General features: G+C 40.1%; 1 protein-coding gene across 1 annotated transcript in view; it reads left to right on the top strand.

The window, feature by feature from the left end:
• Positions 1-15,090, top strand: part of grin3a (glutamate receptor, ionotropic, N-methyl-D-aspartate 3A) — a 210,398-nt gene extending 195,308 nt beyond the window's left edge. The window contains exons 7-9 of the mRNA XM_072259455.1: positions 8,648-8,812; positions 12,465-12,538; positions 14,714-15,090. Coding sequence (XP_072115556.1) covers positions 8,648-8,812; positions 12,465-12,538; positions 14,714-15,050 — 576 coding nt within the window. The 3' untranslated portion in view covers positions 15,051-15,090. The remainder of the gene's footprint in view (positions 1-8,647; positions 8,813-12,464; positions 12,539-14,713) is intronic.
• Positions 15,091-17,782: the final 2,692 nt, after the last annotated feature.

Raw genomic sequence — 17,782 nt, 5'->3', positions numbered from 1 at the left:
TTGAGGTTCAAAATGTAATTGCAGATAATTGGAGCAGAAATGTAATTTGACTTTTTGACCAAAAATGATCCATTGCATTTTTGGAGTAGTGAATTTAAGAAAACATCTTTAAAGGAGGAAGTGAGTTCTTATGCTGTCAACTTATCTGCAGGGGTAGCTGGCCTGGAAAATGTTAACTCCATTACTTTAGTTCAATTAACTTTAGTAATTTTGAATGATCCAGCTTTAAGAGGAGGAATGCCTATGGCAAGTTAGAGAGGAAGGAGATACCAAGAGAGCTGATTGAGATAGAAAATATTCTGAGTATGAATGACAGGATAGATGGCTAGATGCTGTTTTTTGAAGCTGGAGGGGCACATTGAGAAGGCAAACGTTTACACAGATGATTATAAGTCTGTGCACTTCTCTACCACAAAGGAATGAGGACAGTCAGCTGTTAGATATTATCAGTGCTGAAATTTTCTCTGATCATTGTGTGTAGCACAGTAGAACCCAAGTAAACCTCTAGTCAATGGGAATCAAAAGCACTTTAATTCACTGTTGCACGGGGGAGTGTGATTGTGTTTTTATCTCAGCCCCAGACAATCATTCTAAGCTCAGCCATCTTCAATTGCTTTGTCAACAGTTTCTATCTATCATAAGGTCAGAGGTAGGGGTGTTCAATACTGGCTCAAAGTATCTGCAGTGGATGCAATCTCACGTGATCTCCACTTGGTCTTTAACCATCTGGATGACAGCAATACCTACGCCTGGCTGCTGTTTATTGATTACAGCTCAGCATTCAAAGCATCATCCCCTCAGTATTAATCCACAAGCTTCAGCTAGATCCCTCTGCAACTAGATCCTCGACTTTCTCGTCGGGAGACCACAGTCAGTGTGGACTGAAGATAATATATCTGCTCGCTGACTGTTAGTGCAGGCGCACATGGGCCCAACATCTTAATGCTATTACAATGGCAAGCCATTGGCTAGATTTCATTGGGAGTTTGGAGAGATTTAATATGTTACCAAAGACTTCAGCAAATTTCTGCAGATATGAGAAAGCTTATGGGGTGTTAGCTTTCATAAGTCGAGGGATAGAGTTTAAGAGTCGCGAGGTAATGATGCAGCTCCATAAAACTCTTGTTAGGCCACACTTGGAGTACTGTGTCCAGTTCTGGTCGCCTCACTATAGGAAGGATGTGGGAGCATTGGAAAGGGTACAGAGGAGATTTACCAGGATGTTGCCTGGTTTAGAGAGTATGGATTATGATCAGAGATTAATGGAGCTGGGGCTTTACTCTTTGGAGAGAAGGAGGATAAGAGGAGACATGATAGAGGTGTACAAGATATTAAGAGGAATAGATAGAGTGCATAGCCAGTGCCTCTTCCCCAGGTTACCACTGCTCAAAACAATGGGACATGGCTTTAAGGTAAGGGGTGGGAAGTTCAAGGGGGATATTAGAGGAAGGTTTTTTACTCAGAGAGTGGTTGGTGTGTAGAATACACTGAGTCAGTGGTGGAGGCAGATACACTAGTGAAATTTAAGAGACTCCTAGACAGGTATATGGAGGAATTTAAGGTGGGGGGTTATATGGGAGGTAGGGTTTGAGGGTCGGCACAACAATGTGGGCCGAAGGGCCTGTACTGTGCTGTACTATTCTATATACAGTGGAGAGCATTCTAATTGGTTATATCACCATTTGTTGTGGAGGCACCAATGCACTGTATTGGAAAATGCTGCAGGGGGTTGTAAATTCATGGACACCAGTCTCTCCACCATCAAGGACATCTTCAAAAGGTGATCCCTCACAAAGATGGAATACATCATTAAGAATCCCCACCATCCAGGAACTTGAAAATATATGCCCTTTGCTTTATGATCACTGGTCTAAATGCTGAAGTTTCCTTCCTACCTGAACTACTAAAGAAACTTCAAGGAAGGTCAATAATTTTTAATGAAGGCAGCTCAACATCACTTCCTCTAGAGCAAGTTGAGATGGATAATAAATACTCACATTTGCCAGAAATGCTGACATTTGCCACTAATTCTCACATCCTAAAAATGGGTAAAGAGCAAATTAACCTTGAGCTAGTTCAGTCAGCTTCAAGTTCTTATGTTCCTAAAAACCTGAAAGGGTTTGGGGTACCTTCATGGTCTTGGTATCTCAACACTGTGCCATACATCTGAAACCACAATCGTGTGCCCTTACTTTCCTTGTATGCCGGGACGGAACCCAGTCTGTGTGACACTTAGGTGGACCTGACCTAAGTGACATAGTCCACAGCTCCAGCTGTGCTAGTATCAAGATTTGCTTTATTTACAGCATAGCTGAACTTCATAAAAGAGAATTTTCACTAAGCCCCTGAGGGTTCTAAGTAATCCTGCTCGCACACAAGAGTTTATTCACCCCGATTAAAACAAGGGTAGCAAGGATTGCAAGGATCTTCACATCAAGTAGACAAAAAACATGTGTATTAGTCTATGGCAGTCAAAGCATTTGAACAAAATATAGTCTATCCATCTCAGCCCATTAAATGAAACTCAGCCAGCCTGAATTAAACCTAAAGAATTGCAAAATATTTAATAGGCTGTTTGAAATTACTGACAGGCACAGCCTGTGCTCAATACCACACAGACATTTTGTGGTGAGGCAGGCACATTTCAAAATTATACAGCACTCAATACCAATGTGTAGATGGGATTTTAAGAGCAGAATCAACCACTGGAATTAAGCTTAATTAATTGCAATTGGAAATCATTTTCAGATTGCATTCTCCAATCTGCTCAGGAAAGAAATGTGGCTGCAATACCCTCATTAAAGAGATGTGAGAGTATAACTTGTACTCACAGTTCAATGGAGCATTACTATATTACTGGAGGTGGTACTTTTCAGATGAGAAATCAGACTCTTCCCACCAACATCATCATCTTCTCTCAACGAGAATTTTAAAAAATTGCTATTATCTCATATTCCTTCGGGAGCTTGCTATACACAAGTTGTTGTAGTTCTATTCACGTTCTTTGACCACTGTCATAACATCTTAGAGCGGTTACAGCTAATTATTATGAATTTAAGAAAAAAAGTCACTATGTATAGAGTGCTAAGTGAGTTCGATAACTCAATTACATCCATTCTTGTTATTTATGGATTTACAGTGATACTAACATAAGTTCAAGGTCTCTTGTTTTTAGAGTAAAATAGTCATCCCAGTAACTACACTACCCCATTAATAGCCCTCAATGCTGTGTTGTTAAAGTTCATGGAGACAAAAATCTAGAAGGTTGTAAAATGGGTTCTCAGACACGAACATTGATTTTACACTCTTCCTTAAGACATTATCAAGCAACGCAGATATTACTAGTAGAAATGAATTTAATGCCCATCTCCTAATTTTCCTTGAGAACATGCTGAGCAACCAGCACTTTAAACTCCTGAAGCTTTGGAATGAAAGTTCTCCAACAGTACTGCTGGATAGGGAGTGTGAGGATTTTGACCCAGCTCAACGAAGGATCTGCCATTTATCTCCTAACTAGGATGCTGTGTGAATTTTGGAAACTTCAATGGTCATACAAAATACTTTGAGAGATGATGCCAAGTAACCTTGATGAGTAAATGCAGTCTAGATGGTGCATTTAGGAGATATGTGCTCCACTAGTGAAAGGAAGGAATATTTAATGTGGAGTATTCAATAAGAGGTCCGAATTAAATATATGGCGATACAGGTGCAAATTTTATCATAGCAGTTAAGTAAATTATCAAAGTCAGGTTTGTTGTCATATACACAAGTACTTGTATGCATAGGTGTAATGAAATCCTTACTTGCATCACAGGCACCGAGCATCACATAAGCAGCATTCGCAAGAAAAGCATAAATTATATACAATTTTTTACAAATTAGAACAAAAAAGTCCATTTTAGGGTGAAGTGATCAAAGTTGTCATTTATTGCTGAAATATAATGGGAGAAATGAAATAGCTGTTCTTGAACTTGATAATATGGAACCTCAAATGTCTGTACTACCTGCCCGATGGTAGCTGCAAAAAGCTGCAATGATCCATTTGTTGGGGATCTCTGATGGCAAATCTTGCCTTCTTGTAGCATCTCGTACAGATACTTCCAGTGGTAGGGATGGATCTATCTAGAACTGAAAAGACATTGATGTTAAAAGCCTACCAGGCTCATTAATGCACTAGGGGCTGGAAATCTGCTGTCCTTACCTGCTTTGGCTTTTATTTGTTTCAAGGCCTACAGCGATTAGGTTGCCTTTTAAACTCTGAAATGACCTAGCATACTACTTAGTATTAGGCCAATTAGGACTGGCATTACTAGTGATGCTGTATCCTGTAATGAAAAATATGTGTAGTTCCTCAGCGTCACTAAAATAAAGCCTAGCCAAGCCAAATTATCAGTGCAAATTGTTCTCATGCTGTGTGCTGATGCTGGAATGCCTGCTGCAAGTGCCCATACAGTTGATCCAAATTAAGCTGGGGCATTGTAATGCTCAAGATTTTGTATTGCCCTTCAGGGTTGTAAATGGCACAGTATCACAAAATTCTGAAGTCTAGTTCTGAGAACAATGAAAAGCTAGTGCACTGTAAATACAAGAGGATGCGATTTCCTGTACTTGGTAAAGTATCTTTGAAAGTCCTCCCATGTAGGCACTGACTTTCCCACTACCACTCAATCCTATATTTCCTCACAGACCCTCTAACATATACCATACCTACCATAAACTGGCAGGGTACTGTCAACAAAGAACACTGTCAGTTATATCCCATTTCCTTTTAACTCTAAACACTGAAACTACAAGCTATTTAACTATTATCCAGAGTCAAGGTATATGGGGCCAGAGATACGGGAGACATGGTACATGGGGTTATCACAGGAAAGTGTGCTGCAATAAAAGATTAGCCATAATCTTATTAAATGGTGAAGGACGTGTGAGGGAACTGATCGCCTAGTCCTGTTTCAAATATTTATGTTGTTTTATATACATGCATAGCAGTCATGGCACATTTCTGAACATTTCAGTCAGGCAAGCTTTAGAGTTTTTCCAAGCAAAATAATTTTAATGCTGGAAATGATCAGCTGATCAGGCAGCATCTGGCACATGACCTTCATTCAAGCTCGTCAATCTGAAACTCTTTTTATTTCTTTTTGAATGTAATGATGCCAGAAAATTGCATTTAAAATAAGAAATTCAGAATAAGTGTACCTCAAAGCAAGTTGATAAAAATGGCAACTTCTCCCCATAGTAGCTCCCCCACACCCCTATGCCAGGCCAACTTCCTGATACCCAGCAAAAAAAAAGTCTTCTGCTTGTAATTCCCACAGGCACCAAACTTTACACCTACCTTGGTCAAAGTTACAGCAGAAAATTTTCATATGTAGCTCTGGAACCTGGGTGCAGAACATTTATAATGAGCTGAGATGCATATACATGTTAAATAATGCAAAAAATGTTCAATGTGCTCACATCCAAATTTCTTCTACTTTTTCTGCCAGATATTTGTTTTCTTCAATAGCAGGTGGCAATATTTTGTAGAATGCATTCATTACCAATGCAAAGTGCAAAAATTAAATTCTGCTGCTGCACTGACTTGGGCAAACCATCTATTTCCTTGCACTCTTTGACTTTATAGCTGCCAGCTGTATCTCTGCATCAATTAATTGCTGTCATGTAGAATAATGTTCATATATGGTCAGTGTGGAGAGCTCTTGCTGCCACCTTTTGTATAAATTTAAAACTACAACCAAGAAACGGGAAAAATACTTGTGTGTGTTGCTTTGGATTATCAGCATCTGCAGATTTTCTTATGTTTATACATTAAAAAACTGAAATGCAATTTGCTGAGAGCTAGTTCATTTGAATGAGAATTTAAAGTATGGTTCCATTTTCTCTCTTTAGTGGATGTATAAGATCCATGGTGCTATTTCACAGATTGGTGTGGGGCATTTTTGGGAAGGACATTTTTGGGCCATGTCCTTCCCAAAAATTGTTCTTCAAGTAACCATCACCAAGACAGATGATCATATTAGTCTTGGAGAAGATTTCTGTTCCTAAATTGGCTGCGGTATTTCCTGCATTACAACAGTGTTTATATTTCAAATAATATTATTGGCTGTAAAGTGCTTAAAGAGGTCTAGATGAGTTGATAGGCCCTCTCCTTTAAACAAAGTCATGTGTTGCTTCCTACCTTTCTCTATATTGTATCTTTTATTCAATATGTCTGCCTAGTTCTGTTTTGTATTTATCTGTAATTCTGCACACTCCGTCTCTGTTTCCACTTTGTGATTTCTACTGCAGTTCTGCAGGCTTGTCTGACTAAATTGAGAGAGATATTACACAATACAGGAACGGGCCCTGAGGCTCAATGCATCAACACCAACCATCAAACACCTATTTATATTGTTTCCATTTTAGTCTCCCTATTTTACCATCAACTCCCCCACCACCACCACCCAAACTATTCTACCACTCACCTGCACAAATTATAGTGGCTAATGAACCTACAAATTTGCATGTCTTTGAGAGATGGGAGGAAACTAGAATACCTAATGAAATCCACAACAAACTGTGCAAATACAAAAAGAAACAAATAATAATAATAATAATAAATAAGCAATAAATATTGAGAACATGAGATAAAGCACCCTTGAAAATGAGTCCATAGGTTGTAGGAACATTTTAATGATGGGCAAGTAAAGTTGAATGAAGTTATTCCCTTTCGATCAAGAGCCTGATGGTTGAGGGGTAATAACTGTTCCTGAACCTGGTGGTGTGAGTCCTGAGGCTCCTGTACCTTTTTCCTGATGGCAGAAGTGAAAAGAGAGCATATCCTGGGTGAAGGGGGTCATGGTCACTGATGATAGATGATACCTTCCTGTGATGTTTCGTATACATGTGCTCAATGGTGGTGAGAGCTGTTCCTGTAATGGACTGGGTTGTGTCCACTACTTTTTGTAGGATTGCCCAATCAAGAGCATTGGTGTTTCCATACCAGGCTGTGGTGCAGCCAGTCAATATACTCTCCACCACATATCTATAGAAGTTTGTTGAAGTTTCCTAAGGAAGTAGAGGGGTTGCCATGATTTTTTCATAATTGCACTTATGTGCTGGGCCCAGGGCAGGTCCTCTGAAAGAATAACACCCAGGACTTTAAAGTTGCTGACCCCCTCCACCTCAGATCCTCCAATGAGGACCTCATGGACCTCTGGTTTCCTCCTCATGAAGTCAATAATCAGCTCCTTGGTCTTGCTGACATTGAATAAAAGGTTGTTGTTGTGGCACCACTCAGCCAGATTTCCAATCATCACCACCTTTGATCTGGCCTATGACAGTGGTGCCAGCAGCAAATTTTAATATGGCATTGAGGCTGTGCTTGGACACACAGTCATATGTGTAAAACCAGTAGAGCTGTGGGTAAGCACACAGCTTTGAGATGTATCTGTGCTGATGGAGATCGTGGAGGAGATATCGTAGCCAATCCAAACTGACCAGGGTCAGCAAGTGAGGAAATTGAGGATCTAGTTGCATAAGGAGGTCTTGAAGCTTATTGATTAGTTTTGAGGGGGGTAATGGCATTGAACACTGAGCTGAAGTTGATATAGAACATCTTTTTGCGTACATCTTTGCTGTCCAAATGTTCACGGGGATGAGTGAAAAGCCAATGAGGTGGCACCTGCTGTGGACCTGTAGCTACGGTCGGCAAATTGGAGTGGATCCAAAGTCACTTCTCAGGCAGGAGTTGATATTTTGCTTCACCAGCCTCTCAAAGCACTTCATCAGAGTGGATGTACTGTAAGTGCCACTGGACAATAATCATGGAGGCAGGTTCCACATTCGTCTCAGACACTGGTATAATTGATGCCTGCTTTAAGCAGCTGGTTACCTTAGACTACGGATGCGAGAGGTTAAAGATCTCAGTGAACTCTCCAGCCTGTTGATCAGCACAGGTTTTTAGTACTTGACCAGGTGTCCCATCAGGACTGAATGCTTTTTGTGGGTTTACCCTCCTAAAGCCTGCTCACGTGTCGGCCTCAGAGACTGAAATCACAGGATCATCAGGAACTGTGCAAGTTCATGACGCTTCCTCCATGTTTTGATGGTCAATGTGAGCATAAAAGGTGTTTTGCTCTTCTGGAAGTGAAGCCCTGTTGCCCCCTATGCCGCTCAATTCAACTTCGCAAGAGGTGATAGTATTCAGGAAGCATAGGGATGGAACAATGGGCTAAATGGCTTACTCAATGGGCCGGATAGCTTAATTCAATGGACAAATGGCTTAATTCTGCTCCTATATCTTATGGTCTTATCAGGGAGAAGATAGGAGAATGGAGCTGAGAGGGAAAATGGATCAACCATGATGAAATGGTGGAGCAGATTCGATGAGCCAAATGACCTAATTCTGCTCCTATATCTTATGGGCTTATATTTTTTTTGCATATAATGGAATCTTATATCGTCCTCTAAAACTTAATTCAGCCAGCGTGTTCTTTCAGCCGTGCATTGTTAGGTGGCTACCACTGTAACTGAAGCTTTGTTCTGAAGGGATTTGTTGGGGTGGTAGAAGTTTGGGTGCAGCAAATTAATGCACAATGGCAAATCTCTTATATATGCAGTAATTAAACCAAGGTTGACAGTAAAATTTTCTTTCTGTCCACAGACTTTACAAATGGGTATCAAGCATTTCTCTGGACTCTTTGTGATGCTTTGCATTGGCGTTGCTGGTTCCCTTTTTGCAACAGTTGGCGAGCACATCATCTATAGACTAGTCCTTCCACGGATCAAGAGGAAGCCAAGGCTGAAGTACTGGCTCCATACAAGCCAGGTATGTTCCAGTGTAAATGCATCTGCCCTCCATTGACAACAATAGCTGGTATTCACCATCAGCTTCAATTAGGCAGAAATTTAGAAGTGGAGGACAGCCACCAACTGGGGCTACATTTCTTAGCAAACATTTCTGTAATCTCCTTTGAAACTAAGCAGGCATTCAGGAGAATTTTCAGACCCTGTGTCTATTACTAGAGTAGAAATCAGAAACGATGTAACTGTAATGAATTCATTTGCTGAAATACAACACCCTTAGAGAATCAAACTGAAGATTCTGTACAGTGATAGTTTTATGAATTATTTTTAGATACACATAAAGCAACTTCTGTGAAATTAGAAAGTCACAGATATAGTGGAGAACCAAGTCAAAAAATTATCAAGGGAGTACAACCAGGAGATGTCTTTACCTGGCCTGAATGAGAAATTCGATAAATTCCATCAAATTTAAAAGGAAAATATTCTAAAATTATCAATTCAAAGCTTTCATCAGTGTATAATTTCACAACATCCTGTACACACAATTTTTTTACCTAATGCGACATTATTGGAGCTTTCCCCAAGCCTTCATTCATAACACGCTGGAGGAAATCAGCAGGTCAGGCAGCATCCATGGAAAAAATTGGTCGATGTTTTCCACGGATGCTGCCCGACCTGCTGAGTTCCTCCAGCATGTTGTGAGTGCTGCTTTGACCCCAGCATCTGCAGAGTATTTTGTGTCCCCAAGCCTTCATGTCATTTTTGTGTCCCCAAGCCTTCATGCTTAGAACATCTCTTAACAATTCTTTTTCTGGCCCAGTTAAAGCACTGATCATAATTTGGTCTGTTATCAGACCTATGTGTTCCCAGCTTTGATGACATATTGGTCCCCAAGTTGAACTTCACACCATGATGCTGAGATTTTCTGTTTCAACCACCAGAACATCTCCTGACATAAGCTCTACCTTAGCTCACTCAGGCCTTTGATAACTTTTGAGCAGACACAGTCTTGGTGGCTTCCCTCATTCTGTTCTTCACAAACTTTAGGTTATTCTGACATGTGCTGCTGATGTTGCGATTCGTTTAACACTTTGTACAGTCAGTCATGGTTAAGAAATGGCCCAATTTTAAAATTCCCTACATATTTAGACTCCTTCATGGCTTACCCCATCACCACATCAATGTCTTCTTTCTACCATTGAACCTACTGCAGTATCTCAGCTTTTCTAATTCTACCCTCTTGATCATCTATAATTTTTTTGCTCCACACTTGGCAGCTAGATATTTAGCTGGCATCTTGGTTCTGGTGTTCCCTCTCAAAGTATCTCCTCCTCTGTATCTCTCTATCGTTTTTTGAGATTCCAACTTTGCCAAAGCGTTTGGTGCTGTACCCCAATGTCTCCTTACAAGAACACAAGTAGAAGCTTGCCACTGGGCTTGGATTATTCCTCAAAGCCTTTCCACCAGCAGGAAGACACAAAGCAGCATAATAAATTATAGAATCATAGAAGCATAAATAACTGAAATAGGCCCTTTTTGGCCCACCTCATTCATGCCAATCTTGATGCCTATTCACATGAATCCCATTTCCCTACATTTGCACCCATACCTCCGCAGTTTCCCTATCCAAGTACCTGTCCAAATGCCTTTTAAACATTATAATTACATCCCTCTCGACTACCTTCTCTGACAAATATTCACCACCCTCTGAATTACAGACTTACCCTTCAGATCTCCTGAAATTTCTCCCCTATCACTTTAAATATGTGACCTTTAGTTCAAGACCCCCTTGCCCTGGGACAAGATTTCTGACTATCTATCCTAACTATGCCCCTCATAATTTTGTCATGGTCCTGATGGTTAATTCCCTATCTTGCTTTTAATTTCCCAATTGCTTCTAATTCGCTTTGATGACGACACACGTGGTTTCCATCAAGAACTGCAGTATAAGAACCCCGGCGTCACAACCACTAGTCACCTGTTCGTTGGTCTTTTTCCTGTGAGGTAACTATGTTTCCTGACTGCTTAGAACCATTTGTTCTAAGTTTAGCTCCAGTTTCAAGGTTTATCTATGAGACTCCGTTTCTCTGAGTCAAGGCTCCCTACAGGGCTCCATGTCACGATCCCTCCTGTTTGCGTTCATCGCCCGTGTAAACATCCAAACTCAATCTCCGTGCCTGTGTCCTGCACTTGGGTTTGCTTCCTTCGCTCATTGCAACAAATTTTGTGAACCTCTATGGGGTCTCCCCACCACTATTTACATTCTACTGAGAATAAGTTCAGCCCATCCAATCCTATCTTATAACTACGGATCAGGTAATATGATGCTCCCTTTCCAAAGCCTCCACAGCCTTCCCATAGTAACCATGGCAACCAGAACTGCACACAATACTCCAAATATTGTCTAAATAAAGTTTTATATAGCTGCATCATGGCATCACATCTCTTGTACTTAATGCCTTGGTGTATGAAGGCAAACATACCGAATGCCTTCTTCAGTTTCTGTGACAATATTTTCAAAGATATGGACTTGCATCCCAAGATCTCCCTGTACGTAAACTCTCCTCAGGTCCCTGCCATATGCTTTGTGCATTCTACCAGAATATTGCCTCCCAAAGTGCATTATCTCACACTTATCTGAATTAAATTCTATCTACCACCACTCTGCCCATCTTTGCAGCTGATCTCTGATCCAATATATCCTAAGATATCCTCCTTCATTATCTACAGTTCTACCAATTTTTACATCTGCAAACTTGTTAATCATACCACCTATAGAACATATAACATAGAACAGTACAGCGCAGGAACAGGCCCTTTGGTTCACAATGTTGTGTTAGGCCAGCCAAAAATTAAATTAAAAATCCTCAGAAACAATGGATCCCACCTATACAACGTCTATATCCCTCCATCTTCCGCACATTCATGTGCCTATCTAAATGTCTTTTAAAAGCCTCTAATATATTTGCCTGTACCACCATACCAGGCAGCACATTCCAAGCAACCACCATTCTCTGAGTGAAAAGCTTATCCCTCTGAACCTACCCCCTCTCACATTCAATGCATGCCCCCTGCTGTTAGAAATTTCTACCCAGGGAAAATGATGTTAGCTGTCCACTCTACCTATACCTCTCATAATCTTATAAACCTCTATCAGATCTCCACATATACGTAGATATGTGATGGAACAATCTGGACTTGCCCTGTTACAGTAAAACTGTTATCGTTCAATGCTGTCTGAGACAAAGCACCCTCTTTGATTGATGTCCTGTTTATTCTCTCCCTCTACTACTGGTGTGTACCAATCATAAAGTACACTAGAGTAACTCTGTAAGGCTTCTTTGGCAGCACCTTCAAGTTGTTCTTCTGTACCATATAGAAAGACAAGGACACTGGATGGAAATGCTGCCTTCTGAAATTTTCATTCCAAGTTTTACACTTGCTGGGGTTGGAACCATTTCAATGGCTGTTTGCCAACTTACTCTCTGCTCACCAGGACTTGGAGGAATAACTCCACCAGAAGGATGGCAACAGTTTATAAAACATTACTCATTGTCACCTTCTCAGGGACATTGGGTCAAGCCAATAAACACTAGCCATCAAAGTGTTGACCTCATCCTCTGGGCAAATAAAAGGAAAGCCTAGATTCTAACCAGAATTTCTATGCTTCTCAGAGATTTCATCGTGCTTTGAATACATCCTTCAATGATGAAGAGTTTCAGCACAAATTGAATCGACTGGAAAAAAGGTAAGAAAGCTTGGTGATGTCAGTAGCACTAAGACACTTGCATTTCTTTTTAATAAATATGCTTAATAATGCAAACAAATAAGTGGTAAGAGCTTGCTTTACAGTGGAAGTGCAGGTAGCATGTCAGTGCTTTGAGTGGCTGAAGCTCTCTCCTAGTGTGCCTTCACCAGTATCAACCATATAGAAACCACCATGTCCATTTCTGATACCTTCATCTAACTCTATGTTTACCTGGTCTCTTTCCTGTTCAACCCCTTTATTTTTCTTCACCACTCTCAGCTATGCCTGTTAAGTAGCCTCTGGAGTTCCCTCAGTACATAAGATGATGAAAATTCACCCCATATGCAAGCATTTGGCCATACTACCTATAATGTCTCTTACTTCTTTCTTGTGACTTTGTGAGATATCTTGTGGGCTCTTTCTTCCATGCTAAAGGTTTTATATGAATGAAAATTGCTATTACTGAACAGACAACTAGAAGTTGTTGGTGGGAAGTGTTTAAAATAATTAATAAGCTCTTCTGATGTGATATTTCAGATCAATGATAGCCTCATTTGTAAGGAAATGCAAAGCTATCAAAATATTTATTATATAGTAGTAAATAGGAAAAGCAGATGATTAAAATCAAAATGCTATAAGTAGAGAGAACGGACTTGCTGGCAGTCAAGCATGTATTAGTCTTTGAGAGGCTGGAATCCCACTGGTGATATGAATAATGAGCTATGGTAAACTTAAATGGAATTATTTATTTTGAAAAAGACATTAAACCAACAAAATATAGGAGATTTAGAAACTTTTTAAAAAGCAACTTGAACAAATGGTCTGGAATGTAATGCATTTTAAGAGAGTAATTTATGGGTTAACTGCAGTGGCAAGTCAGCCTGTTCCTGACCCTCTTATGAAAGTCAGAAACAAGCGGGAGGCAGTGAACAACATGCCTGACCTCCTGTTCCACCACTGGTCTGTCATGTTCAGGTTCGAGCAACAACATTCCAAGCCGGCTGTACTTTACATTAGCTTTACACATGGCTTGGCTCAAATACATGTTCAAATTTATTCACTTGAATGAAATTGACAAATTTTATTGAAAAATAATTAATGAGTCCTTTTTATTCTAATCTTAATTAATTTTAAGAATTCTAAAATCCTTTATTATTCAATGTAACAATAATGAAAACAGAAACTTCACAAATATTTTTCTCACTTTCTTGCAGAAATTCTTATAATTATCAAAGAGGATAAACACTGGCTTCCTGATGATGTTATATGCCCGTTTTTATCAAATAGACCTTTGGGGAGATGAACTTAATTTTAAAACCAGTTCTTTTTCGCCATTCTGTACAACAAATGGAGAGTAACTCTGATACAGATGTAATTCCAGAGCTATGTCATGTCTTTATGAATCCCCTTTGCTACATGAACATAAATTTACCACGAATTACCAGACTAAAGATTCAATGTTGTAAACTGTTCTTAAATATCAGTAACAATGCCCATATCTATAAACAGATCTATACAGTGCAGAGTTATGTAACTCTGAGATGCTTTTTCTGTATGGATATTACAAAGTTAGTGTTCCATTTACTCTATGATTTTAGCATTAAAGTTCCTCCTGCATTTTTATATTCAGACAGAAAAAGAGTTTGTTGGGTCAAAATTCGACATGTTATGCAAAGGCTTTTGCACATGGGAGGAGATACTGTAGAGTTAGTTAGATTTCAGTATGTCGCTAACGGAGATGCTATTTGTGGTTGCATAATCTTTTTGTTTGCCTTGTCACAGTTAATGTCCCAAAATGGTGATAGTTACATTATAGGACAAAATTCAATTTTATGCTATGTAAAGGGATTTTGTGACTAAGAGTTAGAGGTTTTAAGCACCAGTTAAAGAGAGAGCGAGGAAGAGGGCAAGTTTGGAGAGGAAGCCTTAATATTTTGAGTTTTAGCTAGCAAAAGCAGAGCCACCAGTGTTGCCACTATGAAGTCAGATGATCAAGTGGTTAAAATCGAAGGAGCATGGATATCTTAAGAGGGTTGTGAAGCAGGAGAGGATTACTGAGATAGAGAGAGGTAAAACCCACATTGTGTGTGCAGCAGTATTGTACAATAATGCATCTTCTATGGACATGCCTCTCTGGTTTAGGACTGATTCAAAACAAATTTATTTCATTTTCAGGTGTAATGTAAGGAATAACCGGCAAGTTGTGTGGAACACAGCCACCCATGCAAGCTGGAACAGGCAGAAATATATTTTCAAAGACGATCAACAACCTGAAATGAAATTGAAGTCCTCCGAGGCTGAGGCTCTGCCTTCACTGGCAAAAGAGCTGCCTCGTGCCATCAATTCCAACGGTAAACCTGAGCCACTCGTGAAAGCCAGGCAGTCAGTCATTCATGAGCTGACGGAATTAGAGCAGCAGATTCAACTCATCAAACAAGAACTACAAAAAGCAATGAACAGGAAAAATGAATTGGAGGAGTATCAGAGAACAGTCAAGAAAGCAGAACCGTAAAATGGGAACTGGTTAAAACAAATGTTGGCAAAAACTCTATTTTTTTCTGAACTTTCCCCTCTTTGTAGAGTTGTATTTGGCATAAAAACCATGATACATAGTCAGTTTCTCCCAACAAATACAGTCAGTGCTTTGTCCAAGAGGAGGAAGCTAGAACTCGTATCAGAATTCCAGGCTCGATTTTAATTTCTTCTTATTCATCTCAAAAGACCCATAAACACCAAGGTTAGCAGAAGGGATCCTGTGGGGAATTATATGCATCTTGGGGTCACAGATTAATATTTAGTTAACCTGCACAGTAGGTGCAGCCTTTTGTAAGACCTCTCAGTCCCCATCAGGTGATCAGAAAAGAAGCAGCCAAGATGACATTGGACTATTTTGTAAGCACCATGGATTCTTTACTGATTGTAACATTTGGTGAGCTTCAGTCTCGACAATGTACACTGCCAGAACCTTAGAAGTTGGATCAGTGAAACCCACCTCTTTAGTGAACCACCAGTCAGGACTAATGAGGTCCCTTAAGACTCTTTGTAGGATGTTGCACACTGGAGACAATGAAAGCTTTGAATTATTGTGTAGCTTTTCATATAGACCTGCCTGACAGTCTGTGGGGACGTGAATCTTTCCTGACAATCCGTCTATTGATGTTTTGTTGTCACATTGTAAAGCAAAGAGGACATTCCTGGAAGTCATTAAATCATTGTGAAAATTGTCAATTTGTAAATGGTTTTGAAAGTAAAGTCCTGATTTGTATTAATTCATTGTCTGCACAAATTCCCAACTTTCTCACAAACTTTGTGATCTTTCACTAACTCTGATTTATTCCTAGAAGTACTTGTATCTAACATATCCACTGTAGGAGGGTTTGGACCTGTTGTAGGCACCTACTAGGAGACCTTCTGCAGTAGGAATGATTGCCCCAGTCATTATTCATTCCAAGGGACTTATTCCCAGAGACAGTATACCTACACTTTGTCTGCCAGAGAAAACAGGAACTCCCAGTGGCCACACATTTTAAATCCATGTCCCATTCCCATTCAGATATGTCTATCCACAGCCTCCTCTACTGTCAAGAGGAAGCCACACTCAGGTTGGAGGAACAACATCTTATATTCAGTTGGGTAGCCTCCAACCTGATGGCATGAACATTGACTTCTCTAACTTCCGTTAATGCCCCTCCTCCCCTTCGTACCCCATCCCTTATTTATTTATTTATTTCCCTCTTTTTCCCTCTCTCTCTTTTTTCTCTCTCTGTCCCTCTCACTATAGCTCCTTGCCTGTTCTCCATCCTCTGGGCTCTCCTCCCCCTTTCTTTCTCCCTGGGTCCCATGATCCTCTCCCTTCTCCAGCCTTGTATCCCTTTTGCCAATCAACTTTCCATCTCTTAGCTCCATCCCTCCTCCTCCTGTCTTCTCCTATCATTTCGGATCTCCCCCTCCCCCTCCCACTTTCAAATCTCTTACTATCTCTTCTTTCAGTTAGTCCTGATGAAGGGTCTCAGCCCAAAACCTCTTCCTATAGATGCTGCCTGGCCTGCTGTGTTCACCAGAATTTTTTGTGTGTGTTGGTAACAGTATGTCAGGGCAGGTTCTTCATGTAAATGATTACTTGAAGTGTGCCTTCCATGGGACAGACTTTCCGGAAAGTGTAATATAGTTTCACTGGCATTACTCCCTCAAGGGATCAACTCTTCAGAGAATACTCTTAGCTATTTTTTGGAAGGTGGCAGAAGCTTTAGTTGACAGTGTGGTGCCGTTTATTTGTTGATCATGGTGCAAGAATTGCTAACAGGAATTGTGATATAAGCAGAGTACTTGCCTTTGATTCCATCTGATATAGTTGACCAGAAGAATAACACAAGACACTGAGAACACGTCAGTGCTGTGCATCTGGAAGAGAAAAGAAATACAGTTTTTATCTTCATCTTATTACTAAAATCCATGTTCTTAAATAATGTTAAGAAACATAAGTCTCTCCTGATTTTCACATTCTCACCAGCAAATAAGTCTTATCAAAATAATCTCTTGATTGTCTTGCACTGTTTCCTGGACTCATTTAAGCCTGTACCAGCATTCACCCCTCCACAGCTAAAGAATTATAAAAGGGTATAACCGCAAAGGTTGAGCCCTGTGCACCTTTGGGATATGGTACCTTAATATTCAATGTTATGGCAAAAGCATAGCAACAGAATATTCTCGCAAAATACTAAAAAAAAACAAAACATAAGTAATGATTATTTTATCCTCTTTTAGAAATTTGGTGCTCCGGCCATTCAATCTGATGTTTGGACTTTGCCACACATAAGATTGTAGAGATTGAGCATCGAAACGCATCCTTCAGCCCATCAAGTCTGCAAGGCTAATAAGCACCCATATTACTTTTTACACTGATCCACCTTAACCCATTTTATTTTCCCCATACTTCCAGCAATTTCCACCCTAGATTTTTTCCTCACATCTATATGCTAGGACAATTTACAGTGCTAAATTAACTGAGTAATTGACGCATTTCTGGAAAATGGCAGAAATCTGGAGCACCAGAAGAAAGCTACACCATTAGGGAGAAGGTACAGTCTCCACACAAGGAACACCTCAAGTCAGGGTCAAACCTAAGCTGTTGGAACTGTGAGGCAGCAACTTTACCAGCAGTGCCGCTTTGCTGACCTGTAAGGTAAGGATTCCTTAATATTCCACACATGTATAAGTTGGATGCATCTCCATAGTCCTGTCCCT

This window comes from Mobula birostris, chromosome 5 (genome assembly GCF_030028105.1).
Source record: "Mobula birostris isolate sMobBir1 chromosome 5, sMobBir1.hap1, whole genome shotgun sequence".
Classification (NCBI taxonomy): domain Eukaryota; kingdom Metazoa; phylum Chordata; class Chondrichthyes; order Myliobatiformes; family Myliobatidae; genus Mobula; species Mobula birostris.
Note: the sequence above shows the minus strand (reverse complement) of the source record. Positions and strands in the feature narration are given on the sequence as shown.